This window comes from Giraffa tippelskirchi, chromosome 7 (genome assembly GCF_054371585.1).
Source record: "Giraffa tippelskirchi isolate mGirTip1 chromosome 7, T2T-mGirTip1v1.2.pri, whole genome shotgun sequence".
Classification (NCBI taxonomy): domain Eukaryota; kingdom Metazoa; phylum Chordata; class Mammalia; order Artiodactyla; family Giraffidae; genus Giraffa; species Giraffa tippelskirchi.
This window is the reverse complement of record NC_137281.1, coordinates 70,958,569-70,983,071: the sequence shown is the minus strand read 5'-3', so window position 1 is coordinate 70,983,071 and position 24,503 is coordinate 70,958,569. Positions and strand designations below refer to the sequence as shown.

The 24,503-nt window shown below is 41.2% G+C and overlaps 1 protein-coding gene and 1 long non-coding RNA gene across 3 annotated transcripts in view; one reads left to right on the top strand and one right to left on the bottom strand.

Annotated features, from left to right (window-relative positions):
• Positions 1-1,346: 1,346 nt before the first annotated feature.
• Positions 1,347-3,881, bottom strand: LOC145514813 (uncharacterized). Its single transcript, XR_014060474.1, has 2 exons — positions 3,556-3,881; positions 1,347-1,871 (listed from the first exon to the last, which is right to left on the bottom strand). It is a non-coding gene; the product is annotated as an uncharacterized LOC145514813 (long non-coding RNA).
• TRIM36 (tripartite motif containing 36) overlaps positions 2,984-24,503 on the top strand; it is a 34,793-nt gene continuing 13,273 nt past the window's right edge. For both annotated transcript variants that reach the window (XM_081513667.1, XM_081513666.1), the window contains exons 1-5: positions 2,984-3,287; positions 5,278-5,509; positions 14,621-14,946; positions 17,243-17,389; positions 21,761-21,856. In XM_081513667.1, the coding sequence (XP_081369793.1) occupies positions 3,261-3,287; positions 5,278-5,509; positions 14,621-14,946; positions 17,243-17,389; positions 21,761-21,856 (828 nt within the window). In that variant the 5' untranslated portion in view covers positions 2,984-3,260. The remainder of the gene's footprint in view (positions 3,288-5,277; positions 5,510-14,620; positions 14,947-17,242; positions 17,390-21,760; positions 21,857-24,503) is intronic.

Genomic DNA, 24,503 nt, shown 5'->3' with positions numbered 1-24,503 from the left:
TTGGGAGAATAATGATTTATAAAACAAAACAAAACAAAACACATCTTTTGTGTCATTCCTACTTAAACATCTTCAAAAGCTTCCCAGTACCTACTAAGAAGAAGCATGGTAGTTCTAGGCCCTCCATACAATACTGGACACTTGTGTTTCTGCAAGAGGATTTGAAGGCTGTCAGAGAGAGGTATGGGGAAAGGAGAAAGAAGGATTTTTAAAAATCCCCAAACCCATAGGATTTTAAGTTGAGCAACTGAGAAAGATCTTGCTTATCTTTGATAACTGGGAGGCTGAGATGGATGGATGTTGGGAGAAAGTGATAAGATGCCCCCAAGCATGGCAGCCATAGGAAGAAAAATGACAAGGTAAGTGGGAGAGTGGTAGTTCAGACTGGTGGTTTTCAAATTTGCTATCTTCTTACCAATATTCACCCTCCCCTGTTTTGCTTTTAAAAGTATATGGATGAGTTTACATAAGTATAAAAACAGTTATGGGTTAAATTACATTAAAAAGTTTCTAGAACTAAAACAGGTACATATTATAAAGTGCAAACAATACAATGTGGACGGAAAGTGTCTTCCACACCTGCTTCATCCCCTTACTTCTTCACAACACTGTTAGCATTTCTTGTGCTCTATTGCAGACATTTTTATTTGCTTATTTGTGTACATAAACAATATGCCTGCTTGTCTGATCTTTTTTTAAAATTTTTGCCAAAGTGGCAACATACAGAATCCATATGGTTTTTTTTGTTTATTTTTACACTATTTTAGAAATCCTTTCTCATCAGTGCATTCATTTTAACTGCTAAATAGTATTTCATGGTGTGAATGTACATTATGAATGGTAGATATTTAATTTCTACAAATAAAGTCCCCCAGAGATCTTTATACACGTTTTTTTTTTTGTGCACACACGCAAGTCTTTCAGTGGGAAAATTATTATAAGTGGAATTGCTTAAAAGTAGAAGCACTGAAATTTTTTGATAGGATTTGCAAAATTTCCCTTCAAATAAGCCAAACCAATCGGCACTGTTACAAAAAAGTTTGAAGGTGCCTATTTCCCCCATTCTCAACCAAGTGTATTGAGGTAACTTTTGAACTTTGAGAATAAGATGGAAAATGGCAACTCATTGGCATTTGATTTGCATAATGGAAGGACATTCAAGTTTACTTTCAGCCAAATGTCGATACAGTTTTTTTCTTTAGTTCATGTTAACGAAACCTTCTAATCTCTCTTAGTCTGTACTTTAACTGATTAGTTTTGGACTAACGCACTATTCAAGTGGGGTGATGTAAGATGAGAGCGACGGGGAATTACTGAACCCAAAGACCATAATTAAAAACAGAAACTGACTTATAATGTTTATTTATGGTTGAGCCTTTTAAAATCTGTACGAGAACATGGTGTCGGACATCATACAGGTTACTAAATTACGCAGGCATTTGTTATTTTCCTCAGTTCCCCCGGATTAAGACGCTTCAGACCCCGTTGGGGAGGAAGCAGCCTCAACTCCAGCCTGTAAAGCCACGCAACCAGGCATTACTCGGGATCGGAATAGTCCAGTCATTACTCGGTGAGGTGTTCATTCTCTCTGGACCTTATCTGTAAACTGAGGGCATTCCATTGAAGACCATTGCTATGGTCCATTGCTGTTCTCAGTTGTACCCTGCCACACCGTCATTTAATTGTCGGCTGGAGAAGAGGCTACCTCTGCTGACAGCACTGTGGGAAGACGGCGGAACTGGTCACAGCGAGAGACTTGTCCCAAATAGGAAATAAAAGTGGGAAGCGTGTCAAAACCTAATCCGGACTCCGCGCTACAGCTCTGCGGTTCCCTCGCCCAGCTGTTTGTTTAGAGCGCCTGTTTTCTCAGTCTATACAAAAGAGAATGGAATTATTTAGCCCGCTGGGAGGGCAGGGGCGGGATCTAAAAAGACGGCTTTCAACAACCCCAGGTTCATTTGTTTTCGATTTGTCTTGATAACTGGAGGAAACGCGCTTGCACTTCAGCAGGTGAATTTTGCGCAGCTAGTATCCGAGCTGGAGAAGCGGGGCCTGAACACTGGCTGGGCGCGCCCACCCGCGGGTGCGTGGGTGCGGAAGCAGTTCAGGACCACCTGTCCCCATGTGCCCGCACCCTCCGTGCCAGGGCTGGGTGGCAGGGACCCGCAGAGCAGCGGCGGCGTGGACGGGACGCACACCCTAGGTCGGGTAGGGAGGCTGCCGCCTCTCATTCCTGGCCAGTACCCAGGGAGAGGGACTCCTACCCTGCGGCATGTCTTCGCGCCACTCGGCAAGAACGTGCCGGGCGTGACAGCGCCGCGCCCTGGTGTGTAAAAGCAGAAGCAGAGCCTGAGTGCTTGGTGAGCAGTTAGGGAACGTGCAGCTCGCCCTGCGCCTCGGGCCGAAGAGGAGGAGAGCGGGGCGGGGGCAGGGACCCACTCGGGGAAACCCGCGGTCCGGGGAGGGGCGGTGTGAGCCGGCTCTCTCCCTGGTCGCCTCCACGCCGCGCGCGGCTGCAGTGAGACAACACGGGGAAGGAGGCCCGGGCTCGGCCTCACCCCGCCTCCCCGTCTAGAGTCAGGAAGTGGTGCTTGTCTGTGATGCTCGAGGCGCGCTTTAGCGAAGGCGCGGACGTCCGAAGAGCCGAGGGTTGGCGCGGAGAAGCGGCCCGGGCTGCCGTCCCCCGCAGCGCCGCGGGACCACTCCACGCCGGCCCCGCCGCTGCTCGGCCCTCTGCCTCCGCTGCCCCTTCCCCGCTTTCACTTCCGCCCCTCCGAGGCTCCCGACCCCGTCAGGGGGCTTCGGCCGCGGCGCAACGCGGGGACCCGGCGCAGGCCGCAGCCTGCCCGCCGCGCGGCCGCGGGCCTCCCCGCCCCCTTTGTGCGGTGGGCGCTGTCGCCCGGGCGACGCCGCCGCGCCGCCCCGCCCCGCCCCGCCCTCCGCGGGCCCGCGCCCGGGTCTCCGCGCGGCCGCCCGCCTCGCCGCAGTCTGCAGGAGCCGCCGCCGCAGCCGGCCGCGGGCTGCGATTCCTGGGGCCGTCGCAGGGAGCAGCGCTCGGCTCTCCGCGCCTGTGCTGTCGTCCGCCCTGGCCTCCCCCTGGCCGCGTCGGTCCGCTGGCCGGGTCTGGCTGACCACCTCGCCCTCCGGCTCCGAACCGAGACTCGGCGGCCGCCGCAGGGACCCGCCCGCCGGACCCTCCCCGGGGCCGCGCGTCTGCCTGCCGGGCCCCTGCCGTTGATGACACCCGGCAGGAGGCTGCCATGGAGGGGGACGGCTCAGACTCGCTGGTGGGTAGGGGCGAGGGGCGGCTGCCTCACCCCCAGGGCGGCGCGCCGGGGCCCCGCGCGCTCTGTCCCCGCGGCCGCGAGCCAGGAGCGAGCCTCTCCTCCCGAGGAGCGGGGGCGGTCGTGCGGTGGCCCCGCTTCCTCCTCGCCCTCCGCGCCCCGGGCCGATTCCGCAACCCCGGGGCGCCCCCTGCCTGCTCCTCGGAGGAGGGTCGGATTCGGTGTCGCCCGGGCCCGGAAGAGGGCGCCCCTCGGCGCGGCGATGGCCCACCTGAGAGCCTCGGGGAGTTGGGGCGGGGCTCTCCAGTGGCTTTCAGACGGTCGAATTCGCTTCACGGAGTCGGCGGCCCGCCGCGGCCCCGGGCGCCGGCCCCGCCGCCCTTTGTCCCGGAGCGCGGCGGGGCCGGTGCTCGAGTACTCCTCGGACCCCCGCGAGCCCGGCCCGCGGTTGCCGCGAGCGCGGGGTCCTCCCCGGCTTTGCCCGCCCGCGTAGGGCGGGCTTGCTCCGGCAGCTGTCGGGGCTCAAGTGCTTTTGTTTCAAGGAGTCGGGTGTGCAGTGCAGTTCTCAACTTGTCAGTTTTCCGTCGAACCTCATTTATTTTGAAATGGCTTAATTGGGGGAGCCACCGCACCACATTTCTCGTAATCAGATTGCTTCCCTTCAATGCATGTGAAATGAACACTCGTTTTTCTTTTGCGTTAAGAATTGCTTTATATCCATCGTGATTAGAAAGCTTGTACACTGCTATGTGTACAAGAAAAGTGGAAATGATTTTAGATCTTCCAGTGAGAGGTAAACCTCTCATAAAATGGGGCGTGAGAGTCTGTTTTGGACTTTGAAAACAATATTTCCCTTTGAATTAGATGTCAAATTCTTTATGAAATGAGATAGGATGTGCTTTGATGTGAATTGTGAAGTGTGGATTTCGTCCAGATTCTCTAAAACTGTGACGTGATGCGGCCTTTTACTAAATAATTTATTGAGTGATGCAGCAAGAACCGCTGCATTGCACGACCCACTGCCAGTGTTAAAGCCTGTTGGCTGAAGTGCTGTCGTCAGGGATTATTAACGCACTTGGTGTCATTTTAAGGGGAATAGACTCGCATACATTTTTATTTAACTAAAAGAAGTGAATTAATTCAGTTTTAATTTTCTGTGTGTTTGAAATGGTTGACTAGCGTACCAACCTCAAAATTGCAAGGATGCTAAATACAGATTCATAGCACCTGAAGCTTGGGATCCATGGAGGGAAAACTGGTATGAGGTCATTAGACCTTTATAGTTGTGATGAGTCTAAGTGTTTCTCATTGAAAATATTGCAAGCTTGTACCATTGAGAGCACTTATAATGGTTCTTTGTAATCCTCTCTACCCTTTAGTATTCATAAAGTGCTTTCAGGGTAAGTGCTTTGGTATGCAGCCTGAGAACCTCAAGTATTTTACATACATTACAGTTGCAGCATGTGGAAAATGGTCGTATTTAATGTAGAAAATTGCTGATAATTCAGCTTGTAAGTAGATTTCAAATAGGGTCCAGGAGCATAATGGCTAGCCCAGTTTTTACCAGCTCCTGTTACTTGTCAGTTACAGAGCTAATGTGCTAAAAGGAATAATCCTGTTCTTAGTGCTGTATTCTTTTTTTTTTTTGATGCTGTATTCTTAATTTTTATTAAAGTAATCCACTGTCAGAATTTCACTGAAGGTGAAATATTATCGTTGCCAAATATTTTATGCTAATTTTTCTCATATTTCAAATATATATATATATATATATTTTTACCATCTCATGTCTGTTCACTTCTAGGCCATGCGATGATGAGGGGGTGGATAAATAATGCTATAGACTTTCATAGCCAAAAAGAAACTTCAGATTTTAAAAAATCTTTAATTCTTTTCGGTGGTAATTAACATATGTATTTATACACGCAGTATAAGCAAGTTAACGTATTTACACACTAAAAGCCTTTTATTCTAATTTCTGCTTCTCATTAAGGTTACCATTAAGAATATCGAAAGAGAGCTCATTTGCCCGGCATGCAAGGAGCTGTTCACCCACCCGTTGATTCTCCCTTGTCAGCATAGCATCTGTCATAAATGCGTGAAGGAGCTCTTACTGATGCTTGATGATTCATTCAATGATGTGGGGTCTGACAACTCCAATCAGAGCAGTCCTCGACTTCGGCTTCCCTCCCCTAGCGTGGATAAAATTGACAGAATTAGACCAGGTATGTGGTAGAACTGGGTGATGGAGCTTGTTTATATGTTCAGAGATAATTGTAGAAGGGAAATTTCGTCATTTTGGGGGTTAATCTTTCCAGGTGAATAAATTAAAACTGTACTTATAAAAGAATCTCTGTCTCTCTTAAAATGAACTTTTAAAATGTACGAATGAACTTTTGATTGTCTTTTGATATTCATTTAAAGTGGATATTGGATGTTGAACATCAGCTTTGTGTTAAACCCATTGTTAACTGTGTCTGTATTTTAGGGCGTGTTCTAACCCTGTGATGTCCTTTATAGGAGGGTTGAAATAATGGACTACTGAAGTACTTACTAGGGACTCTTCTGTGTTTGGTAATAGGTAAATAAATATGCAAAATTAAAGGATGAGACTACGTAATGCCTAGTCCCAGAAGCCTTTTAGAGGAATGTTATTTGGTATCATTCTACTACATTTTATTCTTCAGCCATTTTTTTTGATCTAGATTTTAAAATAATGAGTTTGAACAGCAGCTAAACAGTAGTAGAATTCTGTAGTAGTTTATAGAAGTAGATCTCAGTTTAGTTCAGTTGCTCAGTCATTTCTGACTCTTTGCAACCCTATGGACTGCAGCATGCCAGGCTTCCCTGTCCGTCACCAACTCCAGGAGCTTACTCAAACTCATGTCCGTCGAGTCGGTGATGCCATCCAACCATCTCATCCTCTGTCGTCCCCTTCTCCTTCCACCTTCAATCTTTGCCAGCATCAAGGTCTTTTCCAAGGGGTCAGTTCTTCACATCAGTGCAGTTCAGTTCAGTCGCTCAGTCGTGTCCGACTCTTTGTGACCCCATGAACTGCAGCAGGCCAGGCCTCTCTGTCCATCACCAACTCCCGGAGTCCACTCAAACCCATGTCCATTGAGTTGGTGATGCCATCCAACCATCTCATCCTCTGTCGTCCCCTTCTCCTCCTGCCCTCAATCTTTTCCAGCATCAGGGTCTTTTCCAATGAATCAGCTCTTCACATCAGGTGGCCAAAGTATTGGAGTTTCAACTTCAACATCAGTCGCTCCAATGAACACCCAGGACTGATCTCCTTTAGGATGGACTGGTTGGATCTCCTTGCAGTCCAAGGGACTCTCAAGAGTCTTCTCCAACACCACAGTTCAAAAGCATCAATTCTTCGGTGCTCAGCTTTCTTTATAGTCCAACTCTCACATCCGTACATGACCACTGGAAAAACCACAGCCTTGACTAGATGGAGCTTTGTCAGCAAAGGAATGTCTCTGCTTTTTAATATGATGTCTAGGTTGGTCATAACTTTCCTTCCAAGGAGTAAGTGTCTTTTAATTTTATGGCTGCAGTCACCATCTGCAGTTATTTTGGAGCCCATAAAAATAAAGTCAGCCACTGTTTCCACTGTTTCTCCATCTATTTGCCATGAAGTGATGGGACCGGATGCCGTGATCTTCGTTTTCTGAATGTTGAGCTTTAAGCCAACTTTTTCACTCTCCTCTTTCACTTTCATCAAGAGGCTTTTTAGTTCTTCTTCACTTTCTGCCATAAGGGTGGTGTCATCTGCATATCTGAGGTTATTGATATTTCTCCCGGCAATCTTGATTCCAGCTTGTGTTTCCTCCAGCCCAGCATTTCTCATGATGTACTCTGCATATAAGTTAAATCAGCAGAGTGACAATATACAGCCTTGACGTACTCCTTTTCCTATTTGAAACCAGTCTGTTGTTCCATGTCCAGTTTTAGCTGTTGCTCCCTGACCTGCATACAGGTTTCTCAAGAGGCAGGTCAGGTGGTCTGGTATTCCTATCTTTTTCAGAATTTTCCCAGTTTATTGTGATCCACACAGTCAAAGGCTTTGGCATAGTCAATAAAGCAAAAATAGATGTTTTTCTGGAACTCTCTTGCTTTTTCGATGATCCATCGGATGTTGGAAATATTGGAGTTTCAGTTTCAGCATCAGTCCTTCCAATGAATATTCAGGACTGATTTCCTTTAGGATGGACTGGTTTAATCTCCTTGCAGTCCACGGGACTGTCAAGTCTTCTCCAACACTATTGGGATGGTGTTTTTTTCTTCTGAACATCTATTGCAGGATTAATGTAGATCAAAATTAGTTTGAAATCACTGGGAACAAGGCCATTGGAAATTTAAGGGCCAGAATGAGCAGTGAGAGTCAAGGGGAGGCAAAGGTTTGGATAGAAGTGTCACAGCCTTATGTTCAGCACTTCTTTCCTGTTGAGAGTCCTCTGGTGGCCATGAGCACCAGGACTCAGGGCTTCAGCGCTGCCCAGTTTTGGCTTTGAAGTTTCCAGTTCCTCCTTTGTCGACTCTATTTCTCTCTCTTTCCTTTAGGAGTAACTTTTTGATATTGTGAAAAAAAAAAACCCCAAAACAAAAAACTTTATTTTAAATCAGAAAAGGATCTTTTCCCCCTCATTTGCATTTTAGAGAATGTCATCATTTTTGGTTGTGCTATGATACGGAATCTCCTTGGGCAGTATTTGTGTCTGTGTTCCATTAGAGAGTGGATAAGAGGAGATTTGTTCTAAGAGTGGTAGTATGATATTTTAAGTCCATGAATTTTTCTTTAAATGGTAATCACCGGTTGCGTGGAGGATATTCTACGCACATGAAAGTTGTATGTATATACATAACCGGGAGCATTAGGTAGGTGGGAGGTGCGGGGTGCCTGAGGTTGGAGAGCGTTTTGGTCTTTGTGACGTCATCACTTGCATGTTTTCCTCCTGAGAGGAGACTGGTGTACTGAGGAGAGTAGGAAAGACGGTGATAGCCTGAAACCATTCTACCAGATAAAAATTCATCTTCTATTAGTAGATTGTTAGAGAATAATTAGGGACCCTGGCTTAATTGACGAACAAGATTCACTTTTTGTATACTAATGTTCAGCACGGTCCATTAAATGAGATTCTAGTTAAATACTAGTATTTTTACTGATCTTTAGATTGAGCTCACATGTGTATTTCATGAAATTCTTTATTATATTTAGGCTTTTAATCTTAAGACTTGGTTCGTTTTTATGGACTCAATATAAAATCTGAATGAAATACAGATGAAGAGTAGTTAACCGTTTGTTTCCAGGCACTTATCTAGCCCAGCAGTTGGTAGCTATTCAATAAATAGTTGTCACATGGATGTTGAATGGCAAACGTCTACTATGAGATTTCTGCAGAGCATGCCATAATGGCTTATCTTCATTGATAATGGCATTTTTTTCCAGGACAAGAGATCAGAAATAGATTTACTAGATAGGCTCTCCCCTCTCCTTTAGGAAGAACCCTTTACGCTGAACTGTGTCCTGACAGGGGGCAAGTTAGAAAGCTGCTCTGTGGAGAATGATTAAAGGAAATAAGAATGTTTAGCTGGGAGAAGGGTGTGACTGCAGAATATGATGGCTGTCTCGTGGGAGAGTAGTAGTGCTGTAGGTATCTTGACAGCAGACGTTCCAGACCTGTCCAGTATACCAGCCAAATATGGCTATTGAGCATGTGAAACACATTAGTCTGAATGGAGGGATACGCTTGGAACTCTTAGAATGAAAAAATGAACATAAATATCTCTAATAATTTTATATTGGTTACATTTTGAAATGATAGTTTTTGAATATATTGTGTTACTAAATATGTATTTCTAAAATTAGCTTCACTTGTTTATTTTTACTTTTTTAATGTGGCTATTGGGAAATGGAGGAGGAAATGGCAACCCACTCCAGTATCCTTGCCTGGAAAATCCCATGGACAGAGGAGCCTGGCGGGGTACAGCCATGGGGCTGCAGAGAGTCGGACACGACTGAGTGCACACACATTGGAAAATGTAAAATGACATATGGCTTACACTTTCACATGTATTTCTTTCAAATTGCATTGCATGGTTCATTTGACAGATTTTAAAATAAAGGATGCCTTGAAAGGCGAGCAAGATTTGTGTATATAACATTAGCATATTAAGTTGCAAAATCTAAAAGAGCTGTATAACTGTTCGTTTTTGGTCAGGTTTTTCTCCCGTTTTGTTGTCATGTCCCATTGTCTGTTGTCGTTAAGATGCAACCAGTGTTAGTCGTATTTATTTACTGTGCTGATTTCGGTCACTTAAAACAAGCGAAGTTACTTTATTTTGACTTTGTATTTTCAACAGTTACCATAAGTAACTTTAAAAACACAAATGTGTGATTGTTTAAAAACACACATCTACAGGATAAAGTATAGGCTCCTAATTGCTGCACCAACAGTGTTTAATTCTGAACTGTGATAAAATAATCTCGATGAATGCTTTACATTGGTGGCTTTATATTAATACCATGTGTACCAGGAGGAATACATTTTTTACTGTCAATTCAACAATTGTGTTATGTGTAGGACACAGTTACTGCTTTATCTTTTGTTAACATGTTGTGAATCTTCTCTTTGAAATTAAATTCTAAATCCAGCTTTCTGTTCATTGTTCACAGCATCACAACGGAGATCTTTGGGGTGGAGAGGTAGAAAATGCTTTATTGCTTGTGTGGCCGCAGGCAGTATAGTGTTGGATTTAAATTAAATAACTTTATAGAGTTATATTAAAAAAAAATCATCATCAGTGGTCAAGTCTTCAAAATCATGTAGAAAGTGAACAAATTGGGCTGACATGACTTAAAGGTCAACAGGACTAAAATTTCAAGCAAGTCCTGATGTTTTTAAAGGGAGTTCTGATTATTAGTGCTTGCATTTTGTCATATATGCACACACATGTATATGTATACATGATGGGATATTTTTAAAGAAAAAGACATCCCCTGTTACTGTTTTTTTAAATGTTACCTTAAAAATGCTTTACATTTACTTAATGGAGCAAAGCTTAAATTAACAGCCATATTGCTACCTTGGGGGAGGTTAAATAACCCAGTACCTTAATCTGCTTAAAGGTATTGATAACTTCCCTGGTGGCTCAGATGGTAAAGCATCTGCCTACAATGTGAGAGACCTGGGTTTGATCCCTGGGTGGGGAAGATCCCCTGGAGAAGGAAATGGCAACCCACTCTACTCTTGCCTGGAAAATCCCATGGACAGAGGAGCCTGGCAGGCTACAGTCCATGGGGTCGCAAAGAGTCGGACATGACTGAGCGACTTCACTTTCTTTCACTTTATTGATAATTTTGATAGTTAATACCATAAATCTTTGCTTGTTTATGCATATGGTGTATTTTTGGTTAATATTTTAAAGTATTTGGGATCTGAGTTTTAACATTCAGGTCTTTCTCATTTGTGAATAAATAATGTACATTGCTTTTGTGTAAAAGGTGGGCCAACTCATTGTATTAAAATAATTTTTTTTTAAATTCCAGTTGACCTTTAAAATTGGGTACTTTTTTTTTTGAAGGAAAATGCTGGTGATGCCTTAAATTTTGGTGGAGAAAATAAACACCTGAAATGTTACCCTTTTCTGTTTTCCTCACCTTCTTCTACATGCCTCAATTTGAAAATCTTAAGCCACTTTTAGAAGCCACACGTAATCCATTCTCTTATAGGCTTTAGTGAGTCCCCGAGAATTTGAAGTGTTGAAACTTAATAATTAGGAGGAAAGGTAGGAACAGTTTGCTTAAAAAATTAATTGCTCATTGCCCACTTTTGATTCAGAGGGTAGTCGAGCAAAAGTTTTTGCAGTTTGAAAATCTAATACTCAAAGAGATGGTGTAACTCACAGGCATCAGATGGTCAGAATGTGGCTGCGTTCAGGTGGAAGCCCAAGGCCGAAGCCCAAGGCCACAGCCCGTTGCCCAGCACCAGGAAGCCAGTGTGCTGTCAGCGTGAGGAGATGCAGTCTCCTATGTGGCCAGGGAGTAAGTGTGGGGACGCTGATTGCAGCTGGAATATGGCAGAAGATACGCAGTTGGAATAGGTTTGGAATTTGTGATGCATTTTTGTTTTGAAATACTCTATTTTGAAATGCTTGATTACTATTTTTTATCATTTTAAAAGGAAAACATGATGGAAAGATGACTTTTGGGGGAGGATTTGCTATAAACCAGTTTGAAATAATTTTGGAGTCTTCATTTTTACGATTGTGTCATGGTTTATGTTTAACTGGTTTAATCTGTCTTTGAAGTTAAAGGTATTGGGGGGAAAGTGTTGATTCTGCGAAATGACAGTGTTCAGATAATTAGCAGATATCTTTGACCCCATGAATGGAGTTTGACTTGGAGAATTATGTCGCTTGGCCTATTTTGCTGCTTTACCTTGCTAAGATGTCATTACTTTCCCCCCGTTATACCTTGCTTTTGGGTAGTACTGTCCGTAGACCTTTGTATAATCATAGAAATGTTTGACCCTGCCCCATACAAGATGGTAACCAAAAATGGCTTTTGACAATTTTAAATGTGGGTACTACTACTAAGGAATTGAGTTTTATATTTTAAGTACATTTAAATAGCCACACTAGGCTAATAGTTACTATATTAGCAGAGTTATAGAGAAATATTGATTCTGTTATGTTTTATTCTTAGTTCTACTGACTTGATTTTTTTTTTCCCATCTGGGTTACTTCTCAGAATATCCTTAGATTTGTCTTGTTTTCTTTATTGCCCTGAAGTATATTTTATTGTTTATTTTTATGAAAATGATGGTAGAAGATAAGACAGACAAAAATTCTTTAGTATTCATAAAAAATTTTTGAGAGCTTTTAAGATCTGTTTAGAAAAATAGCCAAGATATATTGATTTAATAGTTTGTCTGGTTTAAGAAGTTCAGTGTGATGCCTTACACCTTGTTTTTTTTTTAATTATAAAAACACATTAAAAGAGGTTTACAGAAAAGGGATAAAACTTGTTTTTGAAATTTCTGAACATGAGGGTCAAAATCTGGGTGTCACCAGTGTACATGTTAAAGCATGATTTTACTGGCATAATTTACTTTTGTTTTTTCCCCATTACTTAATTGAGCACAACTTTCAATTCATAAAACCAATGATTCATTTTTTTAAAAACATTGACTGTTAAGATTAGTTATCCATTTTACTTTTTATCACCTAGTTCATGTGTGGAAGCATGTAATTAAATATGAATTTCCATTTGTTTAAACTTGACCACTGCACTGTATCACTTCCAGAATTATTTGGCTTGTTTTTTCACTAAATGAAATTTTCATTGGCATGTGTTTTAAAAACAGTTCTGCTGCTTATTTTATTATGTGCCTGCTGTGGTGTGAAATATCTCATACTATATTGCATGTTTTTAGAATTATTACAAGAATATATTTTACATAGGATTTTCATGTTTTTGTGTGACTGCTTTCTTGGGTATATTTTTAAATGTAAAGTTTAAAAATGTCCTTAAATTTTTTGAAGATATTTAAAATTTAAAATAATGCAGCTGCATGCTTGTTGTGTAAGTAGCTTTGGGGGCCTAATGCTGTTTTGCATGTTGTAAAGTCACTTCAAATGTCTCATACCATGGACTGATCATAAATTTTACCTGTAGTGATTTACTTAGTGATATGTCAGACACCTTTTAAGACAATCTACAGTGATGATAGTAATGTTGCCTAGGCAATATTAATACAACTGTTTAAGGACCTTTTCTAAATGTGATATACTAAGTTTAACCACTCACTTTTGGTATTGGATAGCAGTATGAAAGAAACCTATAGCCAAAACAGTTTGTGTTTATACTCAGGGAGTTATTTTGTGGGCAACCAAGACTACCTGCTTGGACTAGGTTTATACAGGAGAGGAGGAAACAGGATAGGCATGCACCTGTGTTAAACAGACCACTCCAGATTCCTGCGAACCTGTGGGTAAGGACTGTCATGCCTTGGTTTCTTGATTGGTTAAAACCAGGATACTGCTGAGGAAAGGTATGATGTTTAAGATCATTCAGTGTGCTGTAAGGAGAAGCCAATGGCAACCCACTCCAGTCCTCTTGCCTGGAGAATCCCAGGGACAGGGGAGCCTAGTGGGCGGCCATCTCTGGGGTCGCACAGAGTCGAACACGACTGAAGTGACTTAGCAGCAGCAGCAACAGTGTGCTGTAAAGTTACTTGTAGTATTTTTGGTGTATCTTTTGGCTTACTGAATTAAACAATCTTAATGATTCTTTTTTTCAGGTCATAAGAAGATATTAAATGGTTGGTTCCTCTTAAAGTCACTAGATTTTAGGTCTCTGAATAAGCTTTTCACTCTTTTATAGATTGCACTGAATTAACTAGTGATTTTGCCTACTGAATTTCCTAGATAAAACAGTACTACAGTGGGGTACCCTCTGTTGTGGTGCTTCTTAACAATTTTGTTGTCACGTATTCTGAGAATCAGAGCTATGGATTTGATTGTTTCAAATTTTTTAAATTTCTTTTAATTCTTTTTTTGTGCTATGGATTGTTTAACCAGAAAGTATGTATGGATACATAGATGCAAAATTTGACATGCAATTTCAAATAGTTTACCAAACTATTTGAATCTTCCTGGAGTCAATCCATGGATCCTGCCTGGGTTAAGGGCTCCTGCCCTTTTATGTATAAACTCAGTTCCTATCAATCAGCCAAGGATATTTTCATTTAAATGCAAGCCAGATTCCTTTGGGTATGATATATAAACATAACCTTTTTTATATAATTGTATACTTTCAAAAGATCTTGCCCCTGTGTAGTATTGTATACTTTGTCCACATATCTGATTTAATATGGTATTTATATGGGTTTTACTATAAAATAATTCCTTTCATCTTTGATTTGATAACTTAGCATCTTGGGCTTATCTTTTTTTTTTTTAAACTTATTTTTATTTTGGCTATGCTGGGCCTTCATTGTGGTACAAGGGCTGAGTTGCCCTGTGGCATGTGGGATCTTAGTTCCCTGACCAGGGATCAAACCCACATCCCCTAAATTAGAAGGCAGATTCTTTACCACTGGACCATCAGGGAAGTCCCGGGCTTATCTTTTGTATACCAAGGAAAAACCATTTAAAAAAAAAGAATTTTCAGTACACGAACTGATTCACATGCAGCCACTTTGAGTATTATGTTTTTGGAATATATATGTAGATACATATCTTTGCAAAACATGAGTCCTTTTTTTTTTTTGATTCTATTCATTTTCCTACCTATGTTACTAAACAAGGACTTATTAATTACACAGGCTGGAAGCGCAATTCACTGACCCCTAGGACAACCACTTTTCCCTGCCCTGGCTGTGAGCATGATGTGGATCTTGGAGAGCGGGGAATCAATGGTCTGTTTCGAAATTTCACTTTGGAAACTATTGTTGAAAGATATCGGCAGGCAGCCAGGGCGGCCACAGCCATTATGTGTGACCTTTGTAAGCCACCACCTCAAGAATCCACAAAAAGTTGCATGGACTGCAGTGCAAGCTACTGCAACGAATGCTTCAAAATTTATCATCCTTGGGGTACTGTAAAAGCGCAGCATGAGTATGTGGGTCCAACTACAAACTTTAGACCCAAGGTAAGCGAAGTTTCTATGGAGTTAGTGTATTAAACTTAATATGATGAGATGAATTATACCAAGTCTAGAACCTGACAGAGGAAAATAATTTTAAAAGCTGAGAGGAGAAATTAAGGCCTTGTAGTTAGTGTGTTGCTAAACATCCCCAGAGCTTAGAAGGCAGTAGTATAGTTCACTCTGTTAAAGCACAGTGATGTACAATACATGAATATTTGTAATGATAACTGAGAAATAGAGGAAAAGGTATATCAGATATACTCTCTATACTCTTTAAGACTGAGAGAGTTAAAAAGCTGTTGTCCTTTAATATGACAAGCCTGTCATTGTCTAAAAGGTGTGGTTGGGCAACAGTCTGACATTTTTAGTTACCACGAATAAATAAGAGTAATTACAGCCTAATAGTTTGAAGCTTATGACAGAATGGTTATATAGTATCTGAAGTGGAATTCGCATTTCTTAAATATTTGGGTAGTTTCTGTCATAATGTACAGAGGAACTTCATGAATGAAGCTATAGATGAAACAAAGTTGTCTCTGAATTGATAATTGTTGAAGCTAGATAAAGGATACATTGTGATTTATTTTATTATTCTTCCAGGTAAATAAATAAATATTACTCTTTTTTTAGAAAAAGGACTCTTAAGTATTGTGGTTTGCCCTACTGTGTGATTCAAAAGCAGAATATGTTTTTGATATCTTCACTTAATACTGCTTTCTGATTTATATAGATTTAAAACATGTAATTGATTCTTTTGATTGATGTTCTTATTCCCCTAAACCTAGTAACTTGTGTGAGTATGAATTCTATTTATGTTCTTAAACATAAGACAATGAGCATAAGACATTTCTGTAGAAAACTGGAAAAAAAAAACAATCTTCAAAGTTATCTTGAAACTGAGCTGAATATTTCTCATTTCATATTAAATGGTGTGGGACTGGTGGGTTAAAACAAGAACAGTCTGTGCTTATGCTTTTAGAAATGACTTCTTTCTCAAATTATGCCAATGTGGCAATAGATTTATTAAATACTTTAAAATTTGCTATTTTATTCTTTAGCTCATCTTAAATGCTCAAGGTCATAGATTTTTAAAAATTTATGACTTCAACCTAGTGTTTGATGTGTCTTTTAAAGTATTAAATTGATTAGTACTATTCTATCATGAAGGAATCTATAATTATTAAGTATGTTGGGCTTTAGTTTTTAGGAGTTAATTTTGTAAAATTGACCATTTTTGAGTATAAATTACAGTATTGTTCTATTTACAAATGTAAGATTGATAAGAGAATGAAATAGGAATAAGTTATATTGAGGAGAAACGTTTTTTCCCTCCAAGTGTTGTTATTCACTATAGTAAAATTCTAAAAAGGTGTCTCATCCTATAGAATATTTACTTGTAATTTACTTGTAATTTTGCGTCTTGCATTCCTTGCAGGAAGCCAAGCTTTATATTCTAATTGTAATGGCTTTGCAAATTTAGGAACCTGGATATGCTTAAAAATTTGAAATCTTTTCCATTTTTTTTCCCCTGGAGCTACATATTAGTATTAGGACTTTTTGTATTAGAATTTAAAAAATATTTGTAAGCTATCAGACCAGTTGTAGCTGCTTAAAATATTATCTTTTGAAATAATGAACAGCTTTTTGATTAAAACAATCCTTTTCTTCCAAATGAAAACAGCTGTGTTATATAAAGTTCAGTTTAACTGTGATGCTAGTTTACGGAATAAATAAAAAGATAGAAACTAAAATCAGGAAAGCACAGTTCTAAATTTGTTCAGTGTGTGGGTAACCAATATGTAAAAGCAAACATTTGGAACCTTATATCATAAAGTGTTCCAGGTTCCTTAGTAACAGATTTCTTGTGAGGATAATGAAGCTATAGGTTCTCATAGTTGTTTGTTTTAGTGCTTTATAAACATTTATCATAATCATGAATAATTGCCTAGTCGTTGTGGTCAGAGGACCTTTCTAGCTTGTGTAAGCATTTTACTTAAGTCTGATAGGAAAGGAATTTTCAACTTCTTAGCACTAAGTTTAGGGGAAATAACATTTACATAATTAATTGACCATTTGAACCCTTAAATTGACAAACAATAATTCTAATGTAGAGAATTTTCATACAATGGACCAAATGCTTTTATTTCTTTTTACACTTTTATTACTTTAAATGGCTTTAGTTAGTGATTTTATAATGCAAATCCTTGTGTTTCGGTACTTTATCCAGTTACTTGACATCTTTTGAGTGCCACATAGGCTATGAAGACTCTTAATCCCACTTTTATTCTTGCTTCAATAGATTTTGATGTGCCCAGAACATGAAACAGAGAGGATAAACATGTACTGTGAATTATGCAGGAGACCAGTTTGTCATCTCTGTAAGTTGGGTGGTAATCATTCCAATCACCGCGTAACCACCATGAGCAGTGCCTACAAAACCTTAAAGGTAGAGCTTATTTTAGAACTAAGTTTTGATTCTTTTTAACTTTAGACCTTTAACTTTTTTTCTGTATAAAATCATGGCAGATTGTGGGATGTTTTACTGAAATGAGTTAACAATCTGAAGCATTACTTAATGATCTGCTAATATGGGGTTGTTAGTATACGTGCCCAGGCAGCTCTTTGTCTTTGTAATGTGCTAGTTCTAAAGTCTGAGTGCTGAGAGGGACAAAGGACTCTTCATTATGATCCATCCCTGTGTGAGCCCAGAGCCATGACCTTGAGTGTGGTTACAGGAGTGACGCTCTTTGAAGGGTAGTAGCTTTTTTAAGACGCTTGATTCTTGTTGCTTGGCAGTAGAATAAGTATAAACTTTTTTGTCTATTCTGCGGATACTAGCTAAACCTGAGTTACTTGCTGTCTGTTAACATTATACATGGCCCTCTTAATAATTTTAAATTTGGATTTTTTTGTTTCATTCTTTTTTCCTTTTTAAAAAGGAATTCATTCATTTGTAAATCTACCACCCATTTAAACTGTTGTCTCCTTTAACAATATATGTGTGTGTGTTTGGCCTGTATCTAGTTTGCATATCTGCCTACAGTTTCATGTTTTGTGTTTTATGGATCTGTCATGCTCAGCCTGACCTCTTGAACACGTGGGTTACAGGTTTTGTTTATTGTCCACCTTTGTTTACCTAATTCTGTTAACCTGTATCATTTGTAGGTCCATTTTGACTGATTTTTCTCATCATTTTGAGTTAGATTCCCTTCCTGCCTTGCAAGCCTGGCAACTTTTGATTGGCTGCCAGGTGTTGCAAAGCTTACCTTGTTGAGCGCTGGATATTTTTGTATTCCTACAGTGATTTGAGAGTTTTCTTCTAGTGTATGATTAATTTACTTGGGAACAATTTGTTCCTTTTGGGTCTTAGTGTTAAGCTTTGTTAGGCGGGACAGAGCAGCGTTTCGTTCTAGGACTAATTTTATCTGACTGTTAAAGCTGTTTGTTTACTCTTCCCAGTGCCCTATGAATTTTGAGGGTTTTCATGTTTTTTTTTAGTCTGGCTGGTGGGGAATAGGCAGTGTTCTCAACTTGTGTGAGCTCTGAAATTGTTCCTTTCAGTTCTTCTGGGTGATATTTTCCCCAGCCTGTGGCAGTTTCCTTACACACACGAATTGACCAGAGCTCTTGTGAATAAACAAGAGAGACCCTTGGTAAATCTCTGGAGTTCTTTTTTGTGTGGCTGTCTGTTCTTAGGTGTTACAGTCTATAAACTCTGGCTTTCCCAGACCCTCAGCTTCATCTCGTCACAGGAGATCCTGAGCCTAGTTTGAATTCTCTGCATCAGGTCTGGGAAGTCTTCTCCAGACAATAAGCTGGGGCCACCATATTCCCTTGTGGCTCAGCTGGTAAGAATCCTCTTGCAGTGCAGGAGACCCGGGTTCCATCCCTGGGTCGGGAAGAGCCCCTGGAGAAGGAAATGGCAACCCACTCCAGTATTCTTGCCTGGAGAATGCCATGGACAGAGTAGCCTGGCGGGCTACAGCCCGTGGGGTTGCAAAGTCTCGGACACGACCGAGCAACTAACGCTTTCACCATAGGCTCGTCTTGTTTCCCATCCCTCAAGGTCACTGCTTTTTGTTTCTTGATGTCCAGTGTCTTGAGAGCTGTTCTATTTGTTCTGTTAGTTGTTTCAAGTGAGGGAGTAAATCCTGTCTTCGTTTCTCTCTTGTGCCTCACAGTGGCAGTACCACTGTTTGCTAATTTTAACTTTGGCTTCTTTTTGGTTTGTTTCTTACTGGTTGAATATTACACAAGTTGTCCAAAAAAATTTTTTTCTGTTACCTGGAATTAATCTTTGGCAATAGTATACACCTCAGTTAGCCTTTGCATTCTGTTGTCAATTTCTCTCATTTATGTTTCAGACTTTAGAAAAAACAGACTCCCTATGGAGTTTTCAGTTTGTTCACTTTTTAGTAAGGATAAAATTATTTCGATTGGCTAAAAATAGCAGGAAGATCTCCTAAGATCTTCCTTTTCACTTGGTCTTAGATTTTGCGTCAGAGGGCTTCATGATCTAGGTGACAGGTTTATGACGTCATTTTCATTTTTACTCGCTGGAGTGTTGCAGGGGCAGATGACACAGTCTGGTGGGCCTCAGAGCCTCCTGGAGCACTCTGTAAAGTTACAGAGGCCGGTCGTGTCCTCCTTCAAGGAGCCTTGGGCATCTGTGTTCCTCATGGGCTCTCAGGAGATGGGTACACACCAGCATTTGAGAACCAAGCTAGCTTTGAGCAACTTTGGGGTCCTTGAGAGTTTAGCCTCTCATCAGTTCCTAGAGAACTGGGGTCTTAGTAGAACTAAGGGATTTAAACCTGCTCCCCAGATTAGATGAGCTTCCTGAATAGAGTGTCTAGTACCAGTGTCTGGTGCATATACTTCTTGGAGGCTTGTGAATAAATGGACCACTGATTCTTGGTTAAAACAGATCTAGTCTTAACACAGACTGCCCAGGTTTAAGGGGACTCAGGTAAAGGCTGCCGGAGAAGGCAATGGCACCCCACTCCAGTACTCTTGCCTGGAAAATCCCATGGATGGAGGAGCCTGGTAGGCTGCAGGCCATGGGGTCGCTAAGGGTCGGACACGACTGAGAGACTTCACTTTCACTTTTCACTTTCATGCATTGGAGAAGGAAATGGCAACCCACTCCAGTGTTCTTGCCTGGAGAATCCCAGGGACAGGGAAGCCTGGTGGGCTGCCGTCTATGGGGTCGCACAGAGTCGGACACGACTGAAGCGACTTAGCAGTAGCAGCAGGTAAAGGCTGCTGTTGGCTGTGGACTTGCTCTCAGCATCACAGCTCACTGGAACCACTCAGACCTTGGACCATGTTTCTGAATTCTGTCCTCTCTCCTCCTCCAGCCTGTTTAGCACTGCTAACACCGTCTGTTTCCAGACTTAGAACTAAGTCCAATTCAGTTTAATTGTCCAAATTCCTCTCTTTGCTGCTGTAGCTGAAGAGTGCCAGCACTCACACCCAGTGGGTTTGGTCCTTACATGGGCCAGACAGGGGTGGGGGCCTGGAGGGACAGGCTTCCTTACAGCTTGGTGCGGAGGCAGGGCCTCTCTGCCTGTGGCAGCGTGGTTAGTGTACATGAGGAAGTTTCTAGTTCAGCATCTTGCTGGGTGATGTTTGTGTTCAGCTTTGGTTTCCTCATCTGTAAAATGCTGTATTAAGACACAAGATTTTAATGTCTCTTCTGATCCTTAACATCCTGCAGTTTCCTTCTTGGTCCCATCCTGCCTTGATTCCTCAGAAATCTTGTTCCTCCACCTAACAGGCCTTTCCTCTGTCCCTCTAGTGAGCCACGAGGGAAACTCACTGGTTCTGATTCCTGGGTGTCCCAGAGAGCTGTAAAGGTGGGTCCTGCCAAAGAGACCTGTTACTTTGATTTCTGTACACTTTCTCTTACCCTGTAACATGGTCTAAGTGGGAAAAAAAATGATGATACAGGAAGGAGGTTCACTTCTTTAATTCCTAAGGCTTTAATTCTCTGCCCTGCTTCTTAATAGCCCTTTTCAACCCTTGGTCACCAGTTGTGACCAGGAAATGCGTAGATCTTCTGTCAGGGCTACAGCTTGCGAGGTGTTTCCTGGATTTTCTTAGTCTTGCTTAGACTCAGAATACGTTGTCTGTCACAATTTTTTAGCCCATGGTGCTTCAGGGTGTTATTGTTTGTTTTAAAATATATTTTAGGCATACTATGTTTTGTGGGATGTGCTGGTGATCTCACCAAAACCTATGACTGTCTCTATGGTAAACTATACCAATGCCAAAATGACTGCTTTTAAACAAGTTATTCAGTAAGCTCTGAAAGTTACCTATTGTTTATATGTCTGTATTTTCATTGTTGTGTATTGTATGACTGTTTAACGAATATCTGGGCTGAGATGGACTATGAAGATTATTTTGCTGTCTTTCCTGTTGTGTGTGTGATGTGTGAGTGTTTTTGAGTATGTTGTGAAATCTAATGGAAGAAAACACTATTTGGATTGCTACTCTTCTGTTTACTTTGAAGCTTTGTGAAGAATCATTCTGGGAGTAATGATGAGACAACAGAAATGTAGTTTGTAGATTTGGAATTTTTGACTGATCTGAGCATCACTACCTTGTTCTTTTTGTTTGTTTGTTTTTAGGTAACCTACTTCTAATTGTTCATGTATCTTTGGGCCTGTATGCTTAAAGCCAGTGACTGCCCTGGGTTAATAACAGTAATCACTACAGTTGAGAGAGGACGATGCTATGTTAAGAAAAATTCTGCAAGCCCTTTGTTACACTTCTCTTTCTACTTATTTGTGTTTCTAATATGTTCTAACAGGAGAAGCTTTCAAAGGATATTGATTACCTTATTGGCAAGGAGAGCCAGGTGAAGAGTCAAATTTCTGAGCTAAACTTGTTGATGAAAGAAACAGAGGTAAGTGATATTTTTCTTTTCTCTTACATTTCAGAGGTGAGGTTTCCATATTTTTCATTTATTCATCTAGATATTCATTTATTCATTCATAAAATCCTAAGGGTACTTTATGAGCTGGGAGTACAGAGTTGTGTTAGATTTTCACCTCTGCTTTTCTGGGACTGGGAAAACAAATATAAGGAATGGAATGCTGTGTGATCAGTGCTGATAGAGGTAGTGATTAAATGATACTGAAACACATATGAAAAGATTATTTTCCTTATGTTGCTACTTTTGAGACCTATCTTTTTTTAATTTTTTTGAGACAGGTCTCAAAAATAGCAACATAAGGAAAATAATGGCTTTCAAAATTATCTATTTTCTTTTACAAAACTAACAAATTGCATTTGAAAAATGTATTGTATGTTAGTAGGACTAGGTTTATTTAAATTTCCCAGATATTCTTAAATATATACCTGTCATATGTTCACCAAAAGACATGTATTAGAATGTTCATAGCTGCAAAAGAAATAAGAAAAGGATGTTCGTAGCTGTATTATTTGTAATTGCCAGAAAATTGAAAGCACTCAAAAGCCCATCAACAGTGGAATATAAATAGCAATGATGAATGAATATCTACAACTGTGGGCAACAATGTAGACAAATCCTGCACTAATATTGAAAGGAAGATGCCAGACACAAAGGAGTGCTTGCTGTGTGAGGCTAAGAAAGGTGAAACTAGGTTGTGTTGTTCTGGATAGGAGTTGTTGAGGAGGTGGAGGGTTAGTGCCTGGAGAGGTTATATGGGGTAGCTTTTGGGATACTGGTAGTGTTGCTTAATCTGAATGCTGGTCACATGGGTGTGTTCACAAAGACTCTGTGACCCTTACACTTATGTGTACATTTTTCTCTTTGCATATTACATTTCAGTAAAAAATTGGAAAGATTGATAGCATTTTAAAAATATAGCAAAAGAGGATAGAATTCAGTTCAGTTCAGTTCAGTCAGTTCAGTCGCTCAGTCGTGTCCAACTCTCTGCGACCCCATGAATTGCAGCACGCCAGGCCTCTCTGTCCATCACCAACTCCCGGAGTCTACCCAAACCCATGTCCATCGAGTCGGTTATGCCATCCAACCATCTCATCCTCTGTCGTCCCCTTCTCCTTCCGCCCCCAATCCTACCCAGCATTAGGGTCTTTTCCAATGAGTCAACCCTTCGCATGAGGTGGCCAAAGTATTGGAGTTTCAGCTTCAACATCAGACCTTCCAATGAACACCTAGGACTGATCTCTTTTAGGATGGATTGATTGGATCTCCTTGCAGTCCAAGGGACTCTCAAGAGTCTTCTCCAACACCACAGTTCAAAAGCATCAATTCTGCGGCACTCAGCTTTCTTCACCGTCCAACTCTCACATCCATACATGACCACTGGAAAAACCATAGCCTTGACTAGACGGACTTTTGTTGGCAAAGTAATGTCTCTGCTTTTAAATATGCTATCTAGGTTGGCCATAACCTTCCTTCCAAGGAGTAAGCATCTTTTAATTTCATGGCTGCAATCACCATCAGCAGTGATTTTGGAGCCCCCAAAAATAAAGTCTGACACTGTTTCCACTGTTTCCCCATCTATTTCCCATGAAGTGATGGGACCAGATGCCATGATCTTAGTTTTCTGAACGTTAAGCTTTAAGCCAACTTTTTCACTCTCCTCTTTCACCTTCATCAAGAGGCTCTTTAGTTCTTCTTCACTTTCTGCCATAAGGGTGGTGTCATCCGCATATCTGAGGTTATTGATATTTCTCCTGGCAATCTTGATTCCAGCTTGTGTTTCTTCCAGCCCAGCGTTTCTCATGATGTACTCTGCATATAAGTTACATAAGCAGGGTGGCAATATACAGCCTTGACGTACTCCTTTTCCTATTTGGAACCAGTCTGTTGTTCCATGTCCAGTTCGAACTGTTGCTTCCTGACCTGCATACAGGTTTCTCAAGAGACAGGTCAGATGGTCTAGTATTCCCATCTCTTTCAGAATTTTCCACAGTTTATTGGGATCCACACAGTCAAAGGCTTTGGCGTAGTCAATAAAGCAGAAATAGATGTTTTTCTGGAACTCTCTTGCTTTTTCGATGATCCAGTGGATATTGGCAATTTGATCTCTGGTTCCTCTGCCTTTTCTAAAACCAGCTTGAACATCTGGAAGTTCACGGTTCACGTATTGCTGAAGCCTGGCTTGGAGAATTTTGAGCATTACTTTACTAGCATGTGAGATGAGTGCAGTTGTGCGGTAGTTTGAGCATTCTTTGGCATTGCCTTTCTTTGGGATTGGAACGAAGACTGACCTCTTCCAGTCCTGTGGCCACTGCTGAGTTTTCCATATTTGCTGGCATATCGAGTGCAGCACTTTCACAGCATCACCTTTGAGGATTTGAAATAGCTCAACTGGAATTCCATCACCTCCACTAGCTTTGTTCGTAGTGATGCTTTCTAAGGCCCACTTGACTTCACATTCCAGGATGTCTGGCTCTAGGTGAGTGATCACACCATCGTGATTATCTGGGTCATGAAGATCTTTTTTGTACAGTTCTTCTGTGTATTCTTGCCACCTCTTCTTAATATCTTCTGCTTCTGTTAGGTCCATACCATTCCTGTCCTTTATCGAGCCTATCTT